This window comes from Trematomus bernacchii, unplaced genomic scaffold, assembly GCF_902827165.1.
Source record: "Trematomus bernacchii unplaced genomic scaffold, fTreBer1.1, whole genome shotgun sequence".
Lineage (NCBI taxonomy): Eukaryota > Metazoa > Chordata > Actinopteri > Perciformes > Nototheniidae > Trematomus > Trematomus bernacchii.
This window is the reverse complement of record NW_022987605.1, coordinates 2,304,938-2,332,108: the sequence shown is the minus strand read 5'-3', so window position 1 is coordinate 2,332,108 and position 27,171 is coordinate 2,304,938. Positions and strand designations below refer to the sequence as shown.

At 42.4% G+C, this 27,171-nt stretch overlaps 4 protein-coding genes across 7 annotated transcripts in view; all 4 read right to left on the bottom strand.

Moving 5' to 3' along the window:
* Positions 1–711: 711 nt before the first annotated feature.
* Positions 712–3,857, bottom strand: LOC117482716 (potassium channel subfamily K member 1). Its single transcript, XM_034130944.1, has 3 exons — positions 3,521–3,857; positions 2,125–2,520; positions 712–1,347 (listed from the first exon to the last, which is right to left on the bottom strand). Exons 1-3 carry the CDS (start codon positions 3,855–3,857, stop codon positions 1,094–1,096), a joined length of 987 nt encoding a protein of 328 aa, XP_033986835.1. The 3' UTR covers positions 712–1,093.
* Positions 3,858–4,672: 815 nt separating this feature from the next.
* taf6l (TAF6-like RNA polymerase II, p300/CBP-associated factor (PCAF)-associated factor) lies at positions 4,673–13,398 on the bottom strand. Of its 3 annotated transcripts, none has more exons than XM_034130923.1 (12): positions 13,316–13,398; positions 12,502–12,665; positions 11,557–11,643; positions 11,320–11,470; positions 11,160–11,210; positions 10,299–10,393; positions 9,548–9,622; positions 9,219–9,439; positions 7,663–7,795; positions 7,451–7,579; positions 6,268–6,761; positions 4,673–5,930 (listed from the first exon to the last, which is right to left on the bottom strand). In XM_034130923.1, exons 2-12 carry the CDS (start codon positions 12,646–12,648, stop codon positions 5,579–5,581), a joined length of 1,935 nt encoding a protein of 644 aa, XP_033986814.1. In that variant the 5' UTR covers positions 12,649–12,665; positions 13,316–13,398; the 3' UTR covers positions 4,673–5,578. The 3 variants fall into 3 exon arrangements, with proteins under 3 accessions (XP_033986814.1, XP_033986812.1, XP_033986813.1); XM_034130921.1 differs by having other exon boundaries at positions 12,502–12,670; positions 13,312–13,397; XM_034130922.1 differs by having other exon boundaries at positions 12,502–12,672; positions 13,317–13,395.
* A 950-nt stretch (positions 13,399–14,348) lies between these two features.
* On the bottom strand, positions 14,349–16,779 carry cth1 (cysteine three histidine 1). The gene is made up of 2 exons (XM_034130857.1): positions 16,604–16,779; positions 14,349–15,641 (listed from the first exon to the last, which is right to left on the bottom strand). The coding sequence occupies exons 1-2, from the start codon at positions 16,610–16,612 to the stop codon at positions 14,682–14,684; spliced, it is 969 nt and encodes a 322-aa protein (XP_033986748.1). The 5' UTR covers positions 16,613–16,779; the 3' UTR covers positions 14,349–14,681.
* A 3,342-nt stretch (positions 16,780–20,121) lies between these two features.
* Positions 20,122–27,171, bottom strand: part of mta2 (metastasis associated 1 family, member 2) — a 34,039-nt gene continuing 26,989 nt past the window's right edge. The window contains exons 13-18 of one of the 2 annotated variants that reach the window (XM_034130855.1): positions 26,856–26,995; positions 26,471–26,699; positions 25,175–25,264; positions 24,973–25,091; positions 24,318–24,460; positions 20,122–22,624 (exon numbers count right to left, since the gene is read on the bottom strand). In XM_034130855.1, the coding sequence (XP_033986746.1) occupies positions 22,471–22,624; positions 24,318–24,460; positions 24,973–25,091; positions 25,175–25,264; positions 26,471–26,699; positions 26,856–26,995 (875 nt within the window). In that variant the 3' untranslated portion in view covers positions 20,122–22,470. The remainder of the gene's footprint in view (positions 22,625–24,317; positions 24,461–24,972; positions 25,092–25,174; positions 25,265–26,470; positions 26,700–26,855; positions 26,996–27,171) is intronic. The other variant, XM_034130856.1, reaches the window with a different exon arrangement.

Here is a 27,171-nt window from a genome sequence, read left to right as displayed (position 1 = left end):
GTGTAGCTAGTACTACTAGAATGAGTTGTTCTTAAGTACAGGTTTGTTTTTTTGATTGTTGTACCAATATAAGAAAATGCCAATAAATATATTGTGAAAATAAAAGCAAGCAAAAGGCCACGCTCTCTCTAAAAGTACAGAAAAACAAACTAGGGTCAAACTTAGTGACAAAACAGATTTAGGTGGGGTCTTTGTAAGAACTGTTATTTCAGATTTATAGATATACAATCTAAGTAGAGCTGCAACTAATTGTTATTTTTTATTATTGATGAATCTGCATATTGTTTCCTTGATCAACTAATAAATGTATTTTGTTATTAAAACGAAGCAATAGAGACTATTGAGCAGACATGTCATGATGCAATGATGTAATGTTACTGTATCCTGGGAAGAGTTCATCAATGGAAACACATCAAATTAAAGCTGAACAACTTTTACATTTTATATATATATATATATATTGTTCCTAGGAACAACTCTTTTAGCTTCTTTTAGCTCAGTGTTTTAGTTGTTGTACCTAATAGCTGGTTTCTAGTAGTCAGGCAGCTGTTTTGAGGCCAAAGTACAATACCTGGTCACCCAACTGCAGACACACACGCTGATAACAGACCAACACACATAGTGGATCATTTGCACGAGACCCAACCAAGAGCTAAAAGGGAATACATATTTGACAAACTCAAGACCCACCTTTTTAATTTAGCTTAACTGAATTGCATTTTATTCTTTTTATTATTCTTTATTTGTTCTATTCCTATGTTATTCAGTCCTGTGTTGGTATGAAGTGTTCTTTTTCCTCACAAAGCTATGTGATACTCTGGTTATAACCTGGGAAGGGGGAGATAGTATGGTTTGTATTTTTTGTAAATTGTCTATGAGTTTGGTTTGTGAAGCACTTTGTGTATGAAAAGTGCTGTATAAATAAAGTTTGATTTGGCTTGTATGGACACAGAACCCAGTACAAATGAATGACCATGTGCTGTGTGTCATCTGTATGTGTAAATGTTTGATAAAACATTCAGCATGTTCACTTTTTGAGGTTATTATATGTTAATGTTCAATTTGAGTGTCCAGCTGTGGAGGTCAGGTGGTCTCAGGGCTCTTTCTGTGTGACAGCAGGCGGGCTCATCAGCTCCAGAGGGGTGGAGGAGACGGTGCAGATGGACTGGGAGTACTGAGCCTCCTCCTCACAGAGCTCCTCGCTCAGGGTCAGCTCACTGAGATGGAATCCTTCCAGCTCTGCATACTGGGGCCCAGAGAAGAGCCTAATCACCGCCGAGACCCGGGGAACCTGCAGGAGCGTGTCCTTCAGAGTAATGATCACCACCAGGCCCCCCAGCAGGTAGCCTGTGGACAGACCAGAACACATTCAGCATTTTACAATGACAACCCATTACTCTGGTGTCTCTCAACCAGAAACGCATGTGCATGTATTAAATGTGTGACAATGACAACAGAGTGGGGAAAAATACATTTCCTTCAAGAGGGGATCATAAAATACTTCTTATTAATAGCCTAATTGCCAGATTGTGAACCCAGAAATGTTGAGTACCCCAGAGTTTTATGTTAGAAATGTATAGTAGGGTCCCCAGCACAGAAACTGCTGGATGCTAACCACATATGTTGGGCAGTTTGCACAGTTAGCATTAGTTGTTGAGGATGCTGAATCCATGTCTGATATTTAAAGGATCAGAAATGACAGTTTTAATCAGAAAATAGCCATATTTATAATGAATTTGTACTATAAAATACATGTAGAGCAAACCTACATGTATTTTAGGGTTACAATATAAAATCCATTGGTGAAGAGTGGAACAAGTATTTTGGGGGAATATGGACTGGAGGTCTCTGCAGGCCTGAAAGAAGGTGTCATGTAATCCATTCCACTTTCTGATTTTCAGTGTTTTTTTGTGCGATCCAAGAAAACCAAACAAATCTTTACAGCATGACTGTACGGTCAACAAAACATATTGGAACCAAATCACCCTCTTTGTCCATCACACAAGCCCGGCACCCTACAGGTGGACTGAAGACCTTAAACCACACCCATGTGACAGTAAGCGAGCAATCATCCACAATGGCTAAATAAGCATTTATAAAGGACATTTGATCACATGCACTCACATGTGGTGAGGAGTTGGAGGGTCTCCTTGGCCGTCGGGCCCCAGCCCCTCCCCAGAGAGTCCCCCCCCTGGCCCACAGTGCTCAGGATGAGGAAGCAGAAGAAGAGAGCATCCAGGAAGCTCCAGGCGGGCTCCACCATGCAGACCAGCAGGGCGGGGAGGGGGAAGAGCAGGCAGAGGACCCCCACAGAGAGCAGCCCGGCGTGGACCCCCGCGGCCCGGCTGGAGGACAGACCCCAGACCCTCTGAAGGAGGTGCACAGGAGCGTGGGTGACCACAGGGAGGAGCAGGTGGGAGAGGAGGGTGAGGAGGAGCAGGGTGAGGGGGATCCCCAGGGTGCAGTAGAAGATACAGAAGAGCTTGGCTTCATCAGAGGTGGGGGTGTAGGAGTCGGAACCTGAGAGGAAGAGAGGGAGAGGACTGCAGGGATGAAGGTGAGGAGTTCAGCAAATAGAAGGAACATTTAACCCTTAGATATTCTGTGTCCTGGGGGAACATGTGTAAAATGGATAACAGTGTTATAAAGGTGTGATAATGGTGTTCCATTAGTGTATTAATGTGTAATATGTGCGTAACAGGGTGCAATAAATAATTGCTGTTCCATGGGTGTAATATGGGTAACATATGGGTGTGATAACAGAGTATTATGGTTGTAATACGGGTGTGATAACATTGAAACAGGTGTATTAATGTGTGATAAGAGTGTGATATGGGTTTAATGTAGAAAATAGCAATGAATTACATTTCCAAAATATTGAATGCCCATCTAAGGGTTAGGGTGAAACCTCAAGCTTTGCAATTAATACATTATTTGTGTATTAAAAATGTCACAAAAAGGTCAAGAAATGTCCATCAAAATGGCCCATTACCCAAATTCATAAAAAAACAACAGTCCAAGTTGTAAAGATTACATTTACCATTAAAGAAGACTGAGATAAGCAGTACATACTCAGCGGAGGACAACAAATTCCGCACTAGAAATGATACATTCATATTATTTACCTTATCAAAATAAACTCTCCTTCTTTCACTGAGCCAACTTTGAGTTTTGATGCAACTTCAGTGATAATCACAAGTAGCAAATATTCATTAAGGTTCAGAAATGGTGCCCTGTAAATGCATGTCAAACAGTTTGACAGAGTTTTATATTTTGAATGTTAAAGCTAGCTGGTAATAAAAAAGTCATGATCATGTCTCTGGGGACACATGGACCCCATCAAGTGTACAACTGCAATTATAGCATGAAAAGCAAAAAGCAACCAGCACATATTCCAAAAGATCAGCTGGATCCCGGGATGCACTGACTTCAATCTGTGTGAAGGGTTAGACATTTGGATATATATGAAAATATGAGCAGGTTGCGGTTCTATTTTCAATTCCTACAGGTTGGATCTTACCCATGGTTGTCAGGGTGACGATGACAAAGTAAAGTGAAGAAGTGAAATCATATCCTCTGTCCCCAGCGTCTGCCTTCAGGACGGCTACATCCCTCTGGTGAGCCGAGAGAGCTTTGTCCAGCAGCTCCACCAGACGGCCCCCCCGCACACAGGGGTTCTCCTGCAAGAAGGAGCGCCGCAGCTCCTCCACCTCCACCCTCAGCTGCTGCTCCACCGGCCCCTCCACCGCCCAGAACACCAGACCCCCCAGCAGGATGAAGAGCAGGTAGCAGAGCAGCAGGCAGGGGAAGGCCTGGACCCGGCAGAACAAGGCCAGAGAGGAGAGGAGCCGGGCCATCACGGGCTCTGACTACGACCTGAAACCAGACACTGAGAGCCGGTTTAAATATTTAGAGAGGGAGAGCCGGTCACAGAGACAGGTGGAGAAGTACCAGAGTGTAGGAATACTCCGTTACAAGAAGAGGTCCTGCATTCAGAATGTTACTCAAGTAAAAGTATCAGCATCGAAATATCCTTAAAGTACCACAAGTGAAAGTAGTCATTGTGCAGATTGCTCCATCTCAGAATAATATATATGATATGTTTTATAATGATTGATCATGAAAGTGTTCTCAAAGCTGGTAAAGGTGCAGCTAGTTTGAATGACTTTGTATACTGCAGGGTAGCTTGTGAATTTACTCCAGGTGGAACTAAAGTCTGATTTAACACTTGATTATATTTCACATCATTCATCCACATCTGTAAAGTAACTAAAGGGATTAAATACATGTAGTGGAATAGAAGTACACCATTTACCTCTGAACTGTAGTGGAGTAGAAGTACACCATTTACCTCTGAACTGTAGTGGAGTAGAAGTACACCATTTACCTCTGAACTGTAGTGGAGTAGAAGTACACCATTTACCTCTGAACTGTAGTGGAGGAAAAGTACACCATTTACCTCTGAACTGTAGTGGAGTAGAAGTACACCATTTACCTCTGAACTGTAGTGGAGTAGAAGTACAAATGAACAAAAAAATGTAAAAGTCTGAAAAAGTACAAGTGTCTCAATAGTGTACGTGAGTAAATGTACTTAGTTACTTTACACCACTGCACAGAGACAGACTAATTGTTTGTATACAGACAAGGCATATTGGACTCAAAGGAATAAGAGAAAGGTTTACAAAAGAGAAAGGTTTATTCTGTGAAAACTACAGCTCTGTATAAATACATGTTTTCAGGTTTCAGGGCTTCTGGGAGAAATTGGCACTCTTACTATGGCTCCATGTTTTTCTCGCTTGTTCTCTGTCCTTTGTGGGATTCATGACTCGGGTCTGAGCTCCAGCTTCAGCACATAACGTCTAGTGGCGCTGCAGAAGGGGACGTTCACAAAAGATAGTACAACGGTTCATGAGATTTAGTGCTCAAACAACATGAAGACTAACTCATTAACCAATACAAACAAACAAAAACGTTTTTTCCGAATGAGTTAGTTAAACACAGCAAAACATCTCTGGATCCAGCTTCTCTTTGCTCCACTTCTTTTATAACATTGTTATTTAAACATACTTTGCACCTTTTCACTTTTGGTTGGAAAATTACAAAAATCACATCAAAAAATGAGAATAACTGTTAGTTACAGTTTCAAATATCAACTGAAAAAGTGACAATATATATATTGATCATGTGTTCCCAATTTTCTTTTTCCCAAAATAATATTATAATATCATTTCTAACCGCTCATTCAGAAATACACCAATTTGAGGTCAAAAAAGGTGGGGAACTAAAAACCGACCAATGTGGACCACCTGTTAGTGGGACATAAACAATAACGTTTTTATACTTAAATCCTATTTGCACTAATCTGATTAGCACAGATCATCACATCCTCCTCAATCTGCAAGTGCTTCATATTTTTGGTGAGAATGTCTGCAGTGTCAGGTGGGATGCGTTGGTAGAGAGACCCTACTGGCCAAACATTGTTCTCCATCTTGATGAGAAAACAGAATCCTTTCAAAAAAAGAAAGTGATTCTAGGCGTGTTGAAGTCAGTAGTGATCTCTGCCCCCCCCCCCCCCCCTCTAGAGAGGCAGGTGAAGGGAGTAATGGGAGCCGGCCCCCCGGCGGACAGGTTTGCCCACCCGGCCGATGACGGGCAGTTTGTGGGCGTAGGCACGTGGCGGGACGGCAGGAAGAGGCGGGGGCGGGGCGAAGTTGGTCTGGAAGGGGCGGCGGCCCTGGCAGCGCCGGCCCATCTGCCGCCCGCCAATCAGGAAGGTGAACACCGGCAGTCCTGTGGGGGGGGGGGTGAAGCGAGCTTTGGGGAAAACGTCTCGGGACAGACCGGCTGAGCGCTGGCCAGGGCGGGACGAGGACGATCTGGAGCGCTGCACCGAGGAGGAAGAGGAGGAGGAAGAGGAGCGAGCCAGGGACCTGAGGAGAGAGAAGAGAGTTAGCATCATTCAGTCATGAAAACTAGGGACGTACGAATTCTGATGGTTCTTTCTGTTGTGATTTATTCCTCTTTTATGTCAAGGACACCGATACATCTTTATAATAAAAAAGGTCTTTCATCCCTTTATCAGAACAACTTTAAATGAGCACAAATTCAGTTTTACACATTCATTCAACTACTAATAGAATAGAAGAGGGAGAGGAACTCAGGGAGTTCAGCCTCTGCAGACCATTGACATGCACTAACCTATAGAGCACACTACAGGAGAGGGAGAACCAAAAAACATAACAGGGCCCCTTTCATTCCTTTTCTCACCTTCCTGGTCCGGTGGCTGCCAGGCTGGGTGGGGGGGGGTCGGTGCGAGGGCTCCCGTCCTGCCTGGGGCTGATGTTGAGGTTGGCCGTCAGCTGGGGCATCTTTCGGGTGGTGTCTGGGTTGGAGGCGGGGCCAGCAGGCTCCTTCTTGGTGTCACTGTGCTGGGACAGGGTGCAGGGGGGGCTGCCCCACCCGGGCCCCGTGCTGAACCGGACCGCCAGGCTGTCCCCGAAGAAGGAGTACAGCTCGGAGTACATGGCGGGCAGGGGGACGGGGGTCCACTCCTCCCAGGGGCAGCCGGCCCCCCCCGCCTGCAGGTGGCTGGCGATGCCCAGGGCGGCGTCTGACAGAGGCTCTGGGGGGGGGCTGAGGCCAGGGGAGCTCACCCTGTACCCCATGGCACCCCCCACGGAGACCTGCGGACCCCCGGACCCCCCCTCTGCAGGCTGACTCAGAGACAGAGCCTTCATCTTCAGCAGCCGCTCCACCGCCACCTGCAGGACACACAGGGAACTCTTCAGGGATGTGCGTCAGTGTAATGCTACATTGCTATAGACTGTGACATTTAAATATCAATGGTGTGAAAAACATTACTTCAAGCATTTCTCTAGGAGTAGTACGAGTACAAAATGTCACATGTACATACAGTACAGAACTCCCAGCAGGGATATAGCGTGTGATGGCCCAAGGACCTTTATACTGCCACCATAGGCATTTCTATTTCTGTTCCAAATCATTCATTATTCCTCCCTTTGGTATTATGTGTAAGGTGTCATCATGAAAAATGACTGTAGTCAATTTAAATACAAAATTAAGTTGTTTGGATTGTGCCAATGACTCAAAGTGTCAAAGTGAAAAATAATGATATCCATAATAACAATAATATCTCCGTCCGGAGAAGGGTCCATCCAATTAACAGTAAGAAAGAGCAAAAAATGTCATTTCAAATTAAGGTTCTTTTTCAGTTCTCCCAATGATCTGTGTTAAACTTTTAATGTGATGTTTAGCACAAAATACTAACAGTTTCCAGGTCTTAAACCCTAACCCTAAAAAAGCCTAACCCAAAATGATTGCACAAATACTTAGAGGGCAGGTCAAACTTTGCACACAAGGTGCAAATGATATCATATGTAGGAATTGGACGATAAACCAACCAGCCGGGCTGGACCCCTGCAGTACTGACCAGGATGGCTCCGTACACCTTGTGTCCGTCGGCTTTGACCTGTGCGTTGGACACAGAGTAATCGTCCAGCACCGCCTGCAGGTTGGCCCAGTACGCAGGGAGGTGAGGGAACAGCACCCTCTCTACAGCCTGCCAGGAGACACACAGAGTACTTCAGGTAAATGAAGAACAACCAGATGACTGATGTTCCCAGAGGGCAGCAGGGAGCGTACCTTCCAGCCCAGAGCGTGGAGCCCCACCACGGCCCCGTAGTGGGAGCAGAGGGGCCGCACCGGGTCCGACAGAACCTTCTGCAGGGACAGGAGGATCTGATGGTACAGACCGCTCACCAGGTCACCGTGAGTCCTGAGGGAAACACATTAACAGAGAAAGGACTTTGATTGGCCGTTCACCAGACTGGCTGACACCAGTGTTGGCTGTAACGCGTTACAAAAGTAACGGAGGTACAGTAATGTATTACTTTTTGCTGTAACGAAGTAATGTAACGCATTACTAATGACATTTGGGTAATATACTACCCGTTACAATTCTCAGTAACGCAGTTACAACACATTTTAACCCGAAATTAAATGGTGTTTTGTTTTTTAAGAATTTACAAACATAGCGAGACAATTCGACACCAGAGAAAAATTGTGTGGGTAGATTAGTAAGCCTGGTGTTTACCCTTCAGGCTCATCAAGATCGGGTTCCCTGATCAGCCTGTCGGGTGTTCTTTTCCCCATAAGGACCGCCTCGCTGCACACTATCCCACTTATTACACAGCCATATACTAAACAAACTACAGAGCCCATTCCGTGTTCCTGTTATTGTTTACTTCCTCTCTGCCTTCTTCTGGTGATTTATCTGACGTCCAGCGCTCCGTCTTTTAACCTCTTTCCTTTCTCTTTCTTGATCCTCCTTAGCAACCTTCATTACAGTCCTTGACAGCGGTCTGTACTACTGTATTAACAACGTGTCACATGTTAAGAATTTACAATCAGAATCCAGTGTTCAACTAAGCCGTGTAATAAAAGTTGTTATAGCCTTAATGGCCTACACAGTTGTTATGCTATACCACATCGCCCTTCACTGGATGTATAATGAGCTGCACTAAACTACAGACCTAGCCATTCTTTTGAGGTTATTTTGGTAAAGTAACTCAAAAGTAATATAAAAGAAGGTTAACTCATTACATTTCAGAGACAGTAATATTGTAATGTAACTTATGACTTAAAAAAGACAGTAATAAGTCATATGGACTGTATTACATGTTGGATGTACTCAGCTCTGAATGTGGCCACAGTTTGGTAACAGGTTCGCCGTTACAACTTTAGATAGTAAAAATGTCATTTATTTGTTTTTGGAGCTTGCTCATCTGTGCAGGTGGCCCAAAAGAAGTGCAGCTATTCAATTACAAATGATTCCATGAGGTGCTGAATAATTTGTGGGAACAAAATAGTAAAAGATCTCCATAAAAATGTACTAAAAAGCTAAAATAAATGGTAAACTGCATGCTGTGTGTTGTAAAGTATGTGATCTGTAATACTAATGATTATGGTAATTATTTTTGAGTTTTGTACTAACCCCTGATTTTATATGCATGTTATTTATGTGGTCTTTTCAACCTCTGTGTCTAAGTAAACAGTAAACAATAAATAAACAGTATTTTATTGATATTTTTGCGGAGCCTGGGACTTCAGGTTTCCATTGCCATATCTCCCCTGTAGCTACTGTGCATATGAAAATAAAGCCCTTTGAATGTTGAACAGCAGCCTGGTGGACCCCTCACCAGAAGATGTGGCTGAGCAGCAGCGCGGCGTAGTCCCGGAGGGTCCAGTGGTCATTGAGCGGGTTGATGGAGGCGGCGAGGGGCTCCAGGATGCAGTACATGACGCTGGACACCAGGCTGCGCACGTACGAGCCCAGGTACAGGTTGGGGTTCTGGACCAGGCTCTTCACCATGTGGAGGAGCCGGTTCAGCTGCTCCAGGTCGTGGCTCACCGACTTCACCTGGACACACACACACACACACAGACACACACACACACACACACACACACACACAGTCAACAACCAGATAAAGGTGAGATCACCTAGGAGATGATGGGATGGACCTACCCCACTGATGACGTAAACAAAGTATGGCAGGAGGGCGGCGATCTTGGAGTTGGACTGGAGGTCCAGCAGAGCCACCTGAAACACAGGAGAGATGTTTGCTGTGACACGTTGTTTAGCTGGACCAGGGGCCTCAAACTCAGTTTAGTTCAGGGGCCACATACAGCCATGTTTGATCTCAAGTGGGCCGGACCAGTAAAAAGATCACAGCATAATAACCTATAAATAACAACAACTCCTTTCCTTTGTTTTAGTGCAAAAAGTACATTGTAAAAATGTTCACATTTAATGAACTATATTTTTACAAAACATTAAGAAAAATAAGTGCAATTCTACAATTATCTGCTTCAATTGATCATTTACACATGTGCATTACAACTTACACAGTGTCTCTAAAGAAACATGTAGTCACCGGTATCTGGAACTGATCAATATAGTAATTTACTTTATGATCAAAAGTACTTGTCAAGATCTAGAAATGATTTGACATTCATTTCCACATCTGTGTAGTAATCCTGACACACAACCATACAGACTAAAGTGGGAACTATTAAGGAAGAAGGTTCAGTTCTCCCCTGCCTGTGACAAAATACAATAAAGTTGTGAAAATTGCAGTTAATGTCTTCTTTCTAATTTCCACCCTTTGGAAAGTCATAATGCGGACCGGATTGGACCCTCTGGAGGCCTGGTTTTGGCCCACGACCGTTTGACCCCCCTGAGCTCAACCCTACATCAGTGTTCAGCAGAGCTTTACCTTCATGAGGTGGGGGTCCTCCCCCAGGATGGCCCGTGTGATCTGCTGGTAGTACTTCAACAGGTCCTCTGATAGAGTCTGCACCGCTGAGGGAACTGGGACAATTCAACAGTGAGGTCAAACAACTGATGCACAATAAAACCCTCAATTAACTGGTGTAGAGTGAAATACACGTATCAAAAATAACTACAAAAGGCTTGAAATGTAACCCCTCCCTCCATGTTATGTGTTGCAGACAGCCTGCCAGTGACTCAGCTCTTTCTTTGCGTTATGTCACTGGTTTGTCAATATATTTACATTAAATTCACTGATCAACGCCAGGGAAACAACCTTAAAAAAGGGTTCTATATCACTACCTAGCGCTGTGTTTTGGAATGGGACAATGTGAAAAATTCATATCATGATTATCCTGTCCTGCGATTCACTAGATTATCCACATAATCCTCCGAAATGACTTGAAACTCAAATGGATCTGAAAACACTGGAATTGATTTTCCTTAAAAAGGTCATACACATTATACAAGTCTGTTCTCTTTTACGTATTAATCTCTGTATTTTTATAAATCAGGCTCTTTGTTTTACTTCTCCAACATGATGGCGAGCTAGGTCACTTCTTCTGGGATATTCATGATTATTCTGTAATGGTGAGTGTTTGTTTTATTGCATGAGCGCAATATCCTATATCATCTGAGTTGCAGTTGTTTTACGTGATCGGGCACAAGAGTGTAATTTTCAGATTGAAACCTGGTGTTACTACAAAATCAGTGATTTTCACCTGCCAACAGTCATTATAGTGTTGAGAGGAGAGGCAACATCCCCTACCGTGTGAAGCATATTAATAATAAAGGGTCTCAGTCTTACCTGTCCCCTGAGGCTCCAGGTTTCCTTTCCCATCCAGGTAAGACACATTTACTGTCAGAAGAAGAAAACAGGAGAAATGATCAGTAACAGATTCCTCCAGATCAAAATGTTAGCATGAAAGAAGCATCTGTTCTGTCAATATGGCGGCGGTGGGTCTTACCTCGCACCAGGGTCTCCGCACAGCCTTTGGGAATGTTGGTGGCCAGAGCCAGCTCCACCAGGTTGATGTCCCGGTCCTCGATGAAGAAAAGCTCTCCTTCTTTAGCTGAGCGGAAAGGAAGAGCATCCTGGGCGCCGTAGCCACATATAGCCTGATGAACACACAGAGACTCGTGTAAAACTGACCCTGGAGACATTATTGGAAACAGACCATTGATGGTGTGAACAACATCCTCACCTCCACGTTGCTCCAGCGCAGAGCTCTGTTGAAGTCCTCCACCGTCAGCTTCCTCCTCTTGGCATGTCTCATAAACTGAGAGCTGCTCTGTGTGGGCCACAAAACACATACACTGCATATTAGACAATGATGTGATACATACTGTATTCGTCAATATGTGTGTGTATACTTCCTTCCACGTACGTGATAATCCACCCAAAATTCACCTCCAGAGTATGAAACAAGAATAGCCTTTTATGCATAAATGTGATGATTGCTTCTTACTCAAAAGACTAATTTTGAGTCAAGCAGTGGTGTAAAGTAACTAAATAGATTTACTCAAGTACTGTACTTTTTTTGCTACGTTGTACTCCATTACAAATCAAAGGTAAATCATGTACTTTTACTTACTTTTAACCACAATTATGTAATACCTTTAGTTACTTTACAGATGTGGATGAATGATGTGAAATATAATCAAGTGTTAAATCAGACTTTAGTTCCACCTGGAGTAAATTCACAAGCTACCCTGCAGTATACAAAGTCATTCAAACTAGCTGCACCTTTACCAGCTTTGAGAACACTTTCATGATCAATCATTATAAAACATATCATATATATTATTCTGAAATGGACCAATCTGCACAATGACTACTTTTACTTTTGGTACTATAACTTTATTTCGATGTCAATACTTGTTTTACTTTTACTTGAGGAACATTTGAATGCAGGACTTTTACTTGTAACTACACAAGTATTCCTACACTCTGGTACTTCTACTTTTACTCAAGTATAAAATCTAAGTACTTCTCCCACCTCTCCCACATATTTGTTCATATGTGTCAATACGTCAATACTTCATAAACAGCTGATGAGGCTGGTTACAATAATAGCCTGTAAAGATACATTTAGTGTAGGGTATCACATGTTTGCAGTGATCTGTCCATGCACCCGGGCTGCACCGACCTGAGTCGCCTCCCTCAGCCGGTAACACACATCCTCCGCCAGCAGTGTGGCCACATCGTCGCCGAGCTCCACGCCTGAACTCTCGGCCATGAGTTTGACGGAGTCCCGGGAAACCTCCGCGAAGCGTCGCTCCTCCCGGTCCGCCATGCTCACGGCGACCACTCAGAAACTGAAAGGAAACAGCACCTACGTTAACGTTAAGAGCTACCTTTGGCCGTTTACAAGCCCTCTACATCTCCTTGGACACGAACAAAAAGCGGAGAGCGACAGGTCTTTTTGGAACCTCCGGGCCTCCGTACAAAGCACTTCTACAACTAGTGTTAAAAAGTTTAGATTTAGATTATGAATATTGAGTCGTTATTTGTGAATAAGCTATATCCCGAATTTACTAAAGCACATATCAGATTTGTTGCAGGTGATTACCCTTCATGTATTAATGATATTAGTTCAAACATTGAAAATCACCAAATGTTTTAATTGTAATTGGCACAAGTGTTGGGGTCTCTTCACATCATGCTCACAACATGAAGTCAGGGTGCCGTCTATCAGCTGGAACAAACTATTTGATGTGACTGAACATTAGTCAAAGTGACACCGATACAACTACACTAGTCCGGTGTGTCTGTAACTGCATCATTTGGGTTATATCAGAGTAAAATACAGTGAGGCAACAATCACGTTACTAGCCGGAGCCATAACAGTACCGGCTGTAGCTAGCTACAATCATTCGAGATGCTAATAACTAAAGTTAGCTGTCTACGGATAAAGAAAACGCCATGCAAAATCGTTGGTATTTTAACAATACTTTACCTTCTTATCTAGAACGGCTGAGTATCTTAAGAGGGAACGTTTTACATCAGCGTAGCTATACACCTCAGACTGTAAACATTAGCCGCTCCATTAACAGTGTAAAGTTAGAAAGCAAGAAAGATGTACATCCGTCAGACCCTTCAAAATAAGACAACCCTGGGGGGCCCATTCCGTCTGTTTCTGAATAGTGTGACCCTATGAGTGTGACGCATTAGGGGTCACATAAAATCTACTACAGATGAGGGTGTACAGCGTCAACGTTTAGGTAATGCATTTCAAACGTTCTTGAATTAACTGAATACATTTGACCTAAGTGCAACATCCGGTTTAATATAGGCAACTTGACTCCAGCTTGACTCTGCTTGGGTGCATGTTGACATCTTCCGTATACTAGTGACGCGCTTGGAGTTAAAGGCTTGTGATTGGTGAATTGAAAAGCACCGAGCTGCAGATTGGTTAATTGAAAAGCAGTTAGACAGGCAGCTGGTCCTGTTGAATTGAGGGCTCACATGGGTCAACTGAGAACACGATTAAAAAAAAATATATATATATATATATATATATATATATATATATATATATATATATATAGCGCCAGTAAGACTCACATTTTAACTGTATGAATCTGGCATCTAATGTTAAAAGCTGGGCTTCTGTCTTGCTGTTCTGGTCCCAGGCTTTCCTCTTGATGTTGGAACCTGGATCCAGGGATGTACAGTGTGTGATGAAAGGCAGGAGCAACCATGCAATTTGTTTGTCCACAAGAATCCTAAGAGTAGAATTGTAATTGTGCTCAGACTTGCATGCCTACATTTCAGGTGCAAAATAACCCCTTATTGTGACACCCATGCTATGAGCATATTTCTTTTAACATGTAAAACAGCTTGACCATTTTTTTGTAATGTCCTATACACCTAGGGATGTGCAGGCCATTGTCACACTCAAAGTTCTCATAAAAAAAAAATACAGCTGCATTCAGTTACATTTGCATGTGAAAAGGTTTAAAATCTGGAAACCATAGAGAAAACCACAACATGAAGGTTAGATTAAAATGAGTTTATTCATGATTCTGAGCTCAGACATCTCATTTACTCAGTTCATTAATAAAGTATTTACAATAGTTTAAAAAAAATATACATTCATAGCATCAACTTTAGATTTTCCACAGACTACTTGATCTGAAATTGAAAAGTTCATGTCCCATCTAAACTGCTGACACAAGCTCTCAAGTCAAACAACCTTAATTAAAAAATATAATAAATTCCCTATGGAAAGGGGAGGATTTAAAAAAAAATGTTTCCATAAGACAGGTTTTAATGGAGCTGTGTTGTTCAGTGCTGATGCTGGATTCTAACTACGACCACTTCCTGTCAGAGCGCCCTGTTTTCCCAGATCTCCTGCGCCTTGCTGCTCTCCAGCTGCTGCAGGTGGAGGGCCAGCGGCAGCAGCAGGTCGCTCAGGTGCTGGCTGGAGAAGGTGAAGGCGTTGTGGGCTGTGGCCTCTGCAGTGGGGGTGTTGACAGAGGAGGCTGATGGTGGAGAGGAGGAGGTGGAAGGAATGGATGAGCAAGAGGGGAAGAAGGAGGTGGAGGAGTCTAAACCAGGGGACAGCTGGGGGAAGAAGGTCTGCTCTGGGGTCTTGATCTTGTTGGGGAGGCCGTGCTGGAAGCGGCAGCGCGTTCCGTACAGGCAGAACCCGAAGGAGCTGAAGGTGTGGCACAGAGCTCCCCGAGGCTTCCACTCCTTGGCCTGGGGGTGGAGCTGGGGGCTGGATACAGATGGCGCTGGAGGTGGAGTCTTCTCCTCCATGACGTAAGGAGACTCCAGAGCACTGCAGACATCTCCACCCTTTACATGCAAGAAGTTACAGCGGGTTCCAAAGGGACAGACACCAAAGGAGCAGAAGGTGCGGCAGGCGACGTTCCTGCGGCGGCGCAGGGAGGGCCGCTGCTCGGTGGAGCTGTGGACGAACAGGCAGCGGTTGCCGTAGTAACAGTGGCTGGTGGTGTGGAAGCTGCGGCACAACTCAGTCTTGTACTTTGGGTGGCGGAAGGGCACGTGGAGCTCGTGGAGGCCGTGGGCAAACTGGCAGCGCTCGGCGTACTTGCAGAAGCCGTTGGACGAGTAGCTGGTGCAGAGCTCCGTCTTGAAGCGGGTGGAGCACACCCAGGGGATGAGGGGCGGGGAGGAGGAGTCCACCAGCGGGAGCAGGGCCTTAGCCAGGGAGAGCCCTACTACACCAGAGTCTCCATCAGAATCCTCGCTGGACAGCAGGTTGTCCACCATCTCCTCGTCTTGGTAGGTAGGCAGGAACAGGGCATCACTACTGGTCTGTAAGAAAGATAAAGAGCGGAGATTGAGTTAGCATGGTATAAAAAAGACCTGCTCCGTCTACGTACAGGAATCTGTTCCCATGGCTTCTTAAACTTCATGTAGTTGTAGAGACAGTTTCCTGTAGACCATATGGTCCAAGTTCAGGAAAAACCTCAATCTACTGCTCTTTTAGACACTAAATATTCAGCATGGGAAATGAGCTCACAATTGAAAACAAAATGGTGCCCATGGCCTGTAGCCTACATGGTTTGAGCCAACAATATCACAATGCAATGGGTAAGATGACTCAGAGGCCCAACATCCAATACTCTATAAAGCATCTAATTAAGACTGTTAGGCAGGGGTGAAGAATAAAAATATGTTTCTGATACAACTCTGGTGTTACGTCTGGGCTTGCCTTTGAAGCTCGCCAATATAGAGTTTCTCTTCATTTCTGTTTTACGTGTTGCTGGCATTTTATAGCCATATTTTAATATTAGTAGAGGACTTGCTTTTAAAGTCAAAACTTTCTATAGTGTGATGATTACAGCTCCTCGCAGTTTAACCAGCCCAGCAGAATGGAAAAAACACAATATACCGTCAGCTGTTACCTTATATCTACTTTCATTGAGGCTGCATTGCATGAATATGGTTATTACATCAATTTATATAAAAAGCCATAAACATTCAAATCACAAATAAATATTTGAACCTCTATACTTTTGCTGTAATCAATCAACAACTTTATTAATCCCGCAAGGGGCAATTGGTTATGAGCAGCAGTTTATGTCATGTACACAGGCAGGAACATACAAGAAGAATACACAGATACACCCGGGAGCACAGATGTGGATAACAATGTAAATGTCCTCTCTGTGGGACTAATAAAGGTATTTTGATTCAAAATGTTACTCAAGTCTACCAACCTAAGCCAATTAAGTCAAAAGTCTAGACAGCATTGCAATAGTAGCTTGACTTACCTCAAACATGGCTGCAGACGGATGGAGTTGCTCGGAGGATTTGGGAGGTAAACGGCGGCAGAACAGAGCCTCAAAACCGGACTGAGAAACGGAGGCCTGGGTGTGGTTAGAGGAATGGCACTGGACCTTAACACTGCTGGGTTGTTATGGAGTCACAAGCAACGAATGAGTGTTCCCCGTGCGTCTTTTAAACCGGCCTCAGCTCCCGCCTTCCACATCAAATAAGCATCAGGTGTGCTGGAGCTGTACGTCACGAGCCGAGCGACCAATCACGTCCGGACGCGGTACACGAGCTGATGACCCAGTGATAACGGTACATTAAGGTCCAGGTATTTTACATTAAGATGAATACATTCAATCAATGTGAATGCATTTATGGGAAAACACGTGATTTATGACATTGGTCGTCGGTTAATACTATTATGTTATTGTTCTATGCACGTACTTTCATTTGACTGATTTTCAAAAGTGTGTTTGCTGTCCTTAACAGAGAAATAGCTAATTAGTTTATCACAGGACTCAATCAACATCCTCCACTGTTGAAGGTGAATGCCTCACATTCATTTAGGTTTGTCGAAATTAACACCTCAGTCGGAAGCAGATCAAACAAAGCTTCTAATTAAAAGCCGTCTGGTATAACACAGCTGAGTAGGCTACAGACTAAATATTTCCTTTAGCTAGTCTTTGTTTAAGCTTTTCTTTATCAGACCCAAAGCAGAAACCCTTTTATATTATGGAAGAAAATCAGTGGAAGGGTGAAATACATCTCTATATACAATGAACAGTGGTGAAAAGTTACTAAGTACATTTACTCAAGTACAATTTCCACATAGGCCTACCTGCACCTTACTGGAGCAATTTTATTCTACATATACTTGTACTCCACTACATTTTGGAGGCAAATAGTGTACTTTTTACACAAGTACATGTATTTAACACTCAGGGCCGGCCCTAGACATTTTGGTGCCCTAGGCGAGATTATGATTTGGTGCCCCCCCCCCCTCCAAGCAATACACAATAGAATATATAAAGAATCAATGAAAAATCTCTACAAAAGACCAATACACTACAAAAACTGAAACGTATTGACATGTTGGTTATATATAAAGAAGGTTTCAAATGTATTCATTATTGTATGAACATGTTTTAATTGGGGGGTGGACGTCACATCCTCTAGGGCAGTGGTTCTCAACTGGTCAGGCCTCGGGACCCACTTTTTACTTGGTCAATACATCGTGACCCAACATTTTGAACCACTGAAATCTATTCAACAAAATATCGTGCTGTAATATATACGCTTTTCAGAATACAATATTAATAAAAGTGAAGTACAGTGCATATATCCCTTCACAGAAGTATGCTTTTAAAAAAGGTTTAATGAGATGATGGAATCAAAGCTGAACTATATAAAAAGGCTCACATGCTGAAAACCCAACCCCAGCAGGGGGGTCTGGGGGGATTCTCCCCCAGGAGATTTTTAGAAATACTAACATAAACTACGCATTCTGGTACACTCTGAGAAGAAAATAAATAAATCTATTACTACCCGACATATTAATAATATTTTATGCCATTGTTTGTTTTTCACTTAGTTCTGACATCTTGCTGCGAGAATAGGAGATAGTTTGTGTGATTTACTTTAAATTGTGGGTAAGGGTAGATAGCTCCCATTGTTCTGTGACCTGTCAATCATCAAACCGGGGGTCATATTTCATTATGTGTTCATTTTGAAGTACCCATGGATGTATAAAGAATAGTTCTACCGCAGTTATTCTCCGTGGGGACTTCCGGCAACAATCTTGATTCTGATTGGCCAGAAGACTCGAAAAAACATCAGCAGAGATGTTTTATTGAGAAGATGATCACTACGTGACAGAAGTTTTCAAAACCATTTATGGTCTCCGGTACTTCCAGTCCAACGCCTACTGCATGCACAGCGTTAGAAAATCGGGCCTTCAAAATAAAAGTTTGCATTTTTTCCCCAAAAAAAAAAAAAAAAAAATTGCAATTTTTTTTTTCAACTTTTTTTTCTTCACTCACACATCCGCGACCCACTTGAAACGGGTCCGCGACCCACTTTTGGGTCGCGACCCACCAGTTGAGAACCACTGCTCTAGGGGGGTCCGGCGGTATGCCCCCCCGGAAAGATTTTTTTGAAAATGTTAAAGTAAAATGCTTCAATCTGGTGCACTTTGAGCAGAATTACTAGAGACTAGATCTAGGGGGTACAACTCTAAAACACCCATATGAAAAAGATCGGTTTACATTTTAATAATCAAATAAGTATGTGAACATAACCAATAACCTACCATAGCCAATAACAAATAAATGTAACGTATTATATATTTTTTGTTCATTCATATCTTATTTATTTTACCAGTTAACATTTATTTATTCATGCATTTTTTTTAATATCTCCAGTTTTAAACGATATTTTTGGTTTACTGTCCTATACTATAGTATACATTGAAATGATTTCAAACCTGTTGTTATTTATCCTAATAATTATAAAGGTGTGCCTTGGAAATATATGTTTACATAAATTGTGACCAAACCGTTTGAGACCCACTGAGATAACTTAGACTAAAGTGAATTATCTAATACTCAGTCACTACTTACTTTTTACATATAAAAAACACATGATATATGATAGATGCAGTACTGTACTACACATATTCCCAGCATTTTACTAATTAAATAATTAGTAAATTGGCACCACATTAAAGTGCTTCTACATGTTTTATTAGTTATAAAAGCAAGATGATATAATGATCTATGATAATATAATACTGTAATCAGAGGCATTATGCATTTTGAGTACTTTTACTTTTGACACTTGAAGTAAATGTTGCTGATAATACTTAGGTACTTCTACGTAAGTAATATTTTCAATTTTACTTGGAACAGAATATTTTAAGACTGATAATGAAGTTGTTGGGGCTTGTTTCTTCGACAAGAAAACAAGCCCCAACAACTCTTATTGACATCAGCTATAAAAGCCGAAAACTATAGGGAGACTCAAATTGAACCAGAATGTTGAACTGTGAAAAGGTGATAGTCAAATTAAAATATTTATAAAATCAACTGTGTAATGTACAAATTACCAATAATTCTCCCAGCTGTTTTAGCTCATTGTTTTGCTTTTCTGTAGTCCTTTTTGTAGGAAATGTGAGGGTTAACATTTTTACTAAGGGTCTAAATTAAAATGATTATAGTAATTGTATGTATGGAAACAGTTGATGTTTGTGTATGTTATCTTATCTCTTCGATCATTTTCCATCAAAGCATAATTCCTAATGTTTTTACTTTATATTTAATTCACTCTTTCCATTTTGAAACAAAAGTAGTCTACTGAATCTCTACCAAAACACAGTCCCTTATGTTGCAATAATGCTACTTTAATACCTCCCATTGAGAATTGTTTTCGTCTTACACAACCATCCTTAAATGAATCATTCTTTTAATTTGACCTAAAAATAAAGCAGACTACCTCAATAAGTAAAGTAAGCTAAATCAAGTTGATTTCCATGAAGGAGTATTTATTAAGACAAAGAAACAGATTAGCATTTGCTATGAACTCTCTGTAATGGATGTTCAGTAACCTTTTGTAGCGACCCGGTGAACACAGTGGAGAAAGAGCCCATGACTGACCACGAAGAAAAAAAAATTCTTTATTTCTTTTCTTATCAAGATACATTAAAGGATACAGAGACATCGGAATAAAAAACACTTGAGAAAAAGTTTCAGTTGTAGCATGTTTGTCTCTCCATCATACAAAAATCAGCACCCTGTCCCTTTTGAATGTCGCCCTCGGTTCAAATGGCCACCCCCCACCCCCAACCACCCGATGAAGGAGAGCAATGTTTCACATGTACAGTAGCCTATTAGAGCCATCTCCACAACAATGGAGCAGAATTACACACTTCAGATGTAAAAAAGTTTAAAATATGCCAGTTTTCCACTTGTCTTTACACAGATTAGTATTTGCTACAAACTCAACACTTCAAATTTCTTTTCTTTTTTTGAGAAATATTACAAAGCCCACATTGGGACCAAACTTGCGTATAAAACCAGTGGAAGCCCTCACTGCTGTGGGGATTCACAGGAATTATAATCACCCAATTAACAACTTGCTTTCACTACTCACTCTTTCATAACGGTACAAACAAGGGGAAGAAAATAAACAAAGGAAAGGAAAGCACGTCGAGACAGCTGAAGATTTCTTTCGCATTGTTATCATACCCAATCACAATCAAAAACACCGTTCTGTTCTGCATCAAAACATTTACAGAAGAGGATAAAAAGCCTATGAAAAAAAAGCTCCGGATGAATTCATATTGGAGAAAAGTTTAACTTTGATCTCTTTTTTTTTCAGAACTTCACTTTTGGTCCCAATTGTCTTCCGTACATTTACATATTGCTGCTTTTTTCTTTTCCTTTTCTAAAAACAGACTTTCATCAACTGACCGGTAACATAATCGCGTCAGTTTCCTTCAAACCAACCAAACAGTACATTGTCAGAAATGCTGTGGCTTTAATTGACCATGACCCCACGATTAAAAGTGTCAAACTGTCGTCTTTTTTCTGTTCTCTTTTTGCACATTATGGCTTCATTTTGGACCTTTGCAGACTCAAACATAGTACCTCAAAGCCACACGTCGTCTCATCATGGAAAGTCACACAGTAACTCCAAATCCATGCTGACCACAATCCTTAGATTTCCCTCCAACACTATGATCCCTCCTTTAAGCAATGCCCCCACCCCCCCTCCCCCTTTGATTCCAGTCAGCCTGTTCTAATGTATTAGATGAGGGCAAGAGAACAGGAGCCAGTGAACTGCTCTCTTCAAACCAGCTAAAAGCTATAAAAGCATGACGGGAGAATAAAGACAACATTTTGCTCGGCTGAAAAATTTGAATTTTTTTGAATGGCTTCTGTGACGCCTGGAGACGGTACGGAGGGTTTCATAAAAGCAAAACTATTGAGTGAGCACAAAACCAATTTGAGCAAGTCAGGATCAACATGTCAGTATTTTTAAAACAGTTCATGCATTTTTCAGAACCTCCATTAAAAATGTGATGACATTGCTTATCATAATAAAATGAATATTTAATGATGGACTATTGTTCTTTCTAGATGAGCAGTGAAAATCTGCATTTTTAAAAATAATTTATTAAGAGGATTTCTTTAGCGAGTCAATTTATGATTAAATGATGGTCATCTTCAGCCCGTTACTGACTCTGCACAGACATGGACCTCGACTGTGAGACTCTGGCTTTGTGCTCACTCAGTCATGTGGACGTGCAGATGGGAAGGACCTGTCAGGATTTATTTAGTTAGTTATTCAATTAAACCTTCGACCTGTTCATTTGTCCCACTCCTGTCATACTGTGCCCCCCCCCCCCCCCTTATAGGTGCATATATTTACACAAGGATAGAGACGTGGAGGAAAAACAAAGTGTGCTTTATCACCATTGTTTCAGGATGAGAAATATCTTGATTTAAATTACACATTTTAAAAACAGGCGGCATCGAAAAGGGAGCAAAAAGAACTCTGGAGCTGGAATTAAATACTACAAAGCCCAGGGTGTTGTGTGAGTGTGTTCATGTGTGTGTGTTTAATGTAATGAAATGTACAGTCGTATAAGTGCTTGTGTGTGCATGTGTGTTTGTGTGTGTGTGTTTCGGACACATCAACTTTTGGGGAGTAACAGAGGACTAAAGAATAATGACACAGAAAGAGGAAAAGAAAAGACTACTGTATGGCGTCCTGTTCTGCCTGTTAAGTGACGGCCTGAGCACAGACCCCCCCCCACTCCCACCCGACCCCTGTGTCCTGTTAAAAGACCCCCCCCCAGTGTGCCCCTTCAGTCCTCCAGGACGATGGGCTCACTGGTGCTGGAGGGGAGCAGGGGCATGACCAGGGAGCGGGGGGGTGGGGGCAGTTTAATCCGGACCATGAGGTGGGGTTTCCTCGCCGCCCGGCGCATCTCGGACTGAGTCAGGTGTTTCCTCAGAGCCCTGGGGGGGGGGGGGGGGGGGAGCATAGAATATCAGAAACAAATAAATACATTCACTACTTCTGTTCTGACCTTTCACAATAAAAGCCTGTTGGATCACCTTACTTTTTCAGTTATTTGTCACTTTTTTTAACAAATCACTTTTTTATTCAATGTTCTGTCATCCGTTATTCCTTTCATTTTTGGCCGACATTTTGCTTCTATATCGGTTTAGAAATATTTAGGTAGGTAGTGCAGTGAAGTCATTCATAGAGCCATGAAACACTATTCTGTTTCAGAATCACAAATCCTTTATGAGTCCCACAGTACACAATATCAGGGACGTGCACAGGTACGGGCTAATGTTGCCCGGGCAACAGCCCGTTTGCCATTTTTGTCTGACCTGCCCCTCTGGAGAGAGCGAGAGTTTTCTTTTGTTTTCTATTGTGGCCGAATCAACATGATAAGCCCACAATTATTATCGTAGCGTCTCGCTGCGGGAAACACACCTTGTCAGCGCTGTCGTCTGCCCCCAGTCACGTGACTTTGTTTACAATCTGACAGCTGGAAGCAAAGGAAAGCCCTCTGGCCTCACATGGCTATGGTGATCACACCAAATGCCTGCCTGGCGTTAGAGTATAGGGGACACACCAGGGGACTTTACTTCCTCTTGACACCGTCGGTTATTTACACAAAAAACACCTAAATATACTTGTTATTGTGCTTCTGTCTTTCTGTGTCTTTTCATCTGTAAACTCCCTCACCGCTCTCTCTTCTCTTGATCGCCCTCTCACGGAGAACACTTCACTGTCCCGCTTCATTGTAGGATTTCTGCCATGTCTCCACTTTAAATTTGACCATCTCTGTTATTAAGTTATGGAATACTAAATAAATAAGTAATTAGATACCTTACTGCGCTCATAAAGAATGATAAGAATAAGAATAATGCGTATTGAACTGGTTTCATTAATGATTTTATTTAAGGTAATTAGTTAGAAGCCCTATGTTATCAGTATGTCTGCACAGCAGTTACAAAGGTCAAACTACATTAAAACAGGATTGTCCCCATGTTTTCTTTAATAGTTACTAACATTAGATATTTTAATGAGATATGGACCGCAAAACTAAAAATGTGCCTGAATAACGAATTTAGCAGTGGACATAAAAGTGAACTGAGTGTCACTTGCAATGACAGTGTTGTGTTTTTATTTTATGAACCTTTTACATCCAAAAGGTCTTGTGTTTTTTTCTGTCCCTGCACAATATAACATTAATAACAATATACACAAGGTTCCTAAATGGACATAATTATTATGGTTTAACCTTCCAGAACAACTGGCCACACACAGAGCACCACACACACATAGGCTGTAATTCATCTCGACTCGTGCAACACACCCTCGTGCAATTTACGCTTTATATATTTTTTCTATTTATTTACAATCTGTAAACAGTACCAGCTTCTTTAATTTAAGAAGGTCACTGTTAAAGAAGAACAAAATATAGCTACTTAGTTTTTTACCATGGTGTACTACTTTCTTATTCTTTTTCAATATGTAAGTCTATTCTCTTCACTTTATCTGCACTACACTTCTGCTGTTGTAATACCGGAAATGTCCCCGTTGTGGGACAAATAAAGGAATTCTGATTCTGATACCTTACTACCATGCAATCTTTATTGAAGAGGTTATAGGATGTAATAAGGTGAGACGTACCTGGTGTCCTTGGTAGCCACGAACACCACAGGGTTGGGGGCCTCTCCCTGGCTGACCTTCTGCCTCTTGATGACCGACTGCGAGGTGGTCCTCATACCTGAAGTGTACGGCCTCCCATTGGCTGGGTAGGGCACGCCTGCAGCCTGTGAACCAATGAAAGACCAAACAGTGAATAAACCGTGTTGTTTTACTGAATAATGATCACTCTGACAGAGCAAGCTGTGGGGTCCTCATGGTTAGACTGCTGACTGTGAAGCTACAAGAGGCGACTCCGTTTGATTCTGAGGTGATCGAGGTACCTGTACAAACATTTAATTTAAATATGACGTGGAAGGGTGTTATGGGTAATAGTGCTTGTCTATCGAATCCGTCATTTACCACCTTCCCATTTATGCTGTATTTAAGTGTCAATTTAAAGTGGCCAATTCAAATTTGCATAAAGCTGAGGTCTAGGCTACTTTATGCAAACCAGGGGCATCCAATCGACCCCCTCCTTCAGTAAACCGCTGAAAAATGTTTTTGTAGTATAACAGAAAGTTCCATAACAAGTTGGTTGAATTCATGAAAGGAGGTGGGCTTGAGACAAAAGCAAAGCCACTACAGGTGAGTGTAAAACACACGGTGTATGGTGTGTTGATTTGTGCGTTACACTTACGCTTTCAAAGCCTCTCTTTCCCAGCAGGCTTTGTCCCACGCGGGGTGTGCTGGCCTGGTTCCTGTTGATGGGGGTGGGGGGGCCTCTGGACGCCTTCAGTTTCAGAGGAGCTGTGATGGCTGCGGGGAAACAAGAACACTTAACAACCCGTGGTGGTGGTGGTGGTGGGGGGGGGGGATCAGACCACAGGACCCGCTCTTACCTAAATCCTTCACGATGTTGGCCAGGGACGGTCGAGGGATCACCTTCGTCTTTACGGGGGTCTTCGTGGCTTTGGGCAGCCTGGTTATACCTGAACACACACATCATTCATTTGAACACATGTGCAATGTGGTCTAGACTAAACTCTGCTAATTTACATAGTTACAAGAAGGAATACCACAAAATAAATACATATTTTGTGATACTAACTGTACAAACTTAATGTTCTCTTTTTATTAGCTCCAAAAAGTTTACAGGACAAATTGTATAATACATTTATGATGGTAGCCAGAGGTGTAAAGTAACTAAGTACATTTACTCAAGTACTGGACCATTGTGACATTTTGAGGGACTTGTACTTTACTTGAGTATTTCAATTTTTTGCTACTTCTACCCCACTACAATTTGAAAGTGAATAATGTTTATTTAATATCTTGAGCTTGAGCTTTCTTTGAGTCTGTACGTCTGGGTTATCTATGACAAGAATGTGTGAAATGTGGATCAGCTAGTTCCTTTAACTGATAAACAAAAGTCCCCTACATCGAAGTACAAGTATTCAAAACAACTGGATGATCAACAACTCCCATCACACATCAGCATTCCATCATAGGATAAAGCTTAAACCCCTCATCATTCAAACTGACGGAGACAAACATTGTGTAGCCATCAGGTGAGTGTCAAAATGATATAGGCAGTGGTGTAAAGTAACTAAGTACATTTACTCAAGTTCTGTTCTTAAGTTCAATTTTGAGAGACTTTTACTGTACTTGAGTATTTCAACGTGTTGCTACTTTGTACTTCTACCCCACTACAATTATGTAATACCTGTAGTTACTTTACAGATGTGGATGAATGATGTGAAATATAATCAAGTGTTAAATCAGACTTTAGTTCCACCTGGAGTAAATTCACAAGCTACCCTGCAGTATACAAAGTCATTCAAACTAGCTGCACCTTTACCAGCTTTGAGAACACTTTCATGATCAATCATTATAAAACACATCATATATATTATTCTGAAATGGACCAATCTGCACAATGACTACTTTTACTGTCGCTACTTTAACTATATTTTGATGATAATACTTTGTACTTTTACTTGAGTAACATTTTGATTGCAGGACTTTTACTTGTAACAGAGTATTTACTACACTCTGGTACTTCTACTTTTACTCAAGTACAAGATCTGAGTACTTCTACTTTTACTCAAGTACAAGATCTGAGTACTTCCACCACCTCTGATGTTCGCACATAAATAATGTTTAACGTCATTAATAACGTGTGTGTGTTTACGTACACTCAGCCTTGACGGCATTGGCGTTGATGGAGGCGTAGGGTCTGCGTGCGGCCCTCCGCGGCTGCAGGATGTCCTCACACACCCGCCGGGCGATGCGGGTCAGCTTGGTGGTCTGCAGGATGAACGTCTGCCGGTTCTTGGCCAGCAGCTTGGCCCGCCCCTCGTTGCGAGTAAACGGCGATAAGCCCTGCACCTCCTGGCGGGTCATGTGACCACGGGGGCCGGTCTCCTGGACGGGAGGGAGCAAACCATAAGGACGCAACTCAAGAGGTCCATTCTCGAAGACAATGTGTGAACAGCCATGTCTTCCTCATAACTCACTAACATTGTAACAGTTTGATTGACATCTTCTCTGCTGTTGACTGAAATGTTGAATGGTACTCACAGAGCCAGTTCTAGCAGCGCCCTCTAGCTGTGTGGGGGTCTTCAGGCCTCCGTACTTCTTCCAGTAGATCCAGCAGGAGGCGCACAGTCTGCACTGCATGTTGGGAGGCCCCCAGGCATACCACTGAGGAGACTGGGCCGCTGGTGGGTGGGAGGGAGGGAGGACCAACGTTAGGGGAGGGAGGACCAACGTTAGGAGAGGGCGTCTAAACAGGCTGCTAATACTTTATATAAGAACCAAAAGTCAAAGACAGCAGGCTCCCAGGGTTTGATTTCTACATTTGCTTTGACATCTTTTGGGAGTGTATTGGTTTAAA

What these genes read in the sequence shown, in the direction of transcription:
- LOC117482716 (XM_034130944.1), bottom strand. Translation starts at nt 3,857, where the DNA reads ATGGCCCGGCTCCTCTCCTCTCTGGCCTTGTTCTGCCGGGTCCAGGCC. An exon ending in CGTCACCCTGACAACCATGG is followed by an intron (nt 2,521 to 3,520) that starts GTAAGATCCAAC and finishes TCTTCCTCTCAG; the next exon opens with GTTCCGACTCCTACACCCCC. An exon ending in CCTCCAACTCCTCACCACAT is followed by an intron (nt 1,348 to 2,124) that starts GTGAGTGCATGT and finishes GTCTGTCCACAG; the next exon opens with GCTACCTGCTGGGGGGCCTG.
- taf6l (XM_034130923.1), bottom strand. Translation starts at nt 12,648, where the DNA reads ATGGCGGACCGGGAGGAGCGACGCTTCGCGGAGGTTTCCCGGGACTCC. An exon ending in AGGACCCCCACCTCATGAAG is followed by an intron (nt 9,623 to 10,298) that starts GTAAAGCTCTGC and finishes CCTGTGTTTCAG; the next exon opens with GTGGCTCTGCTGGACCTCCA. An exon ending in TTGTTTACGTCATCAGTGGG is followed by an intron (nt 9,440 to 9,547) that starts GTAGGTCCATCC and finishes GTGTGTGTCCAG; the next exon opens with GTGAAGTCGGTGAGCCACGA.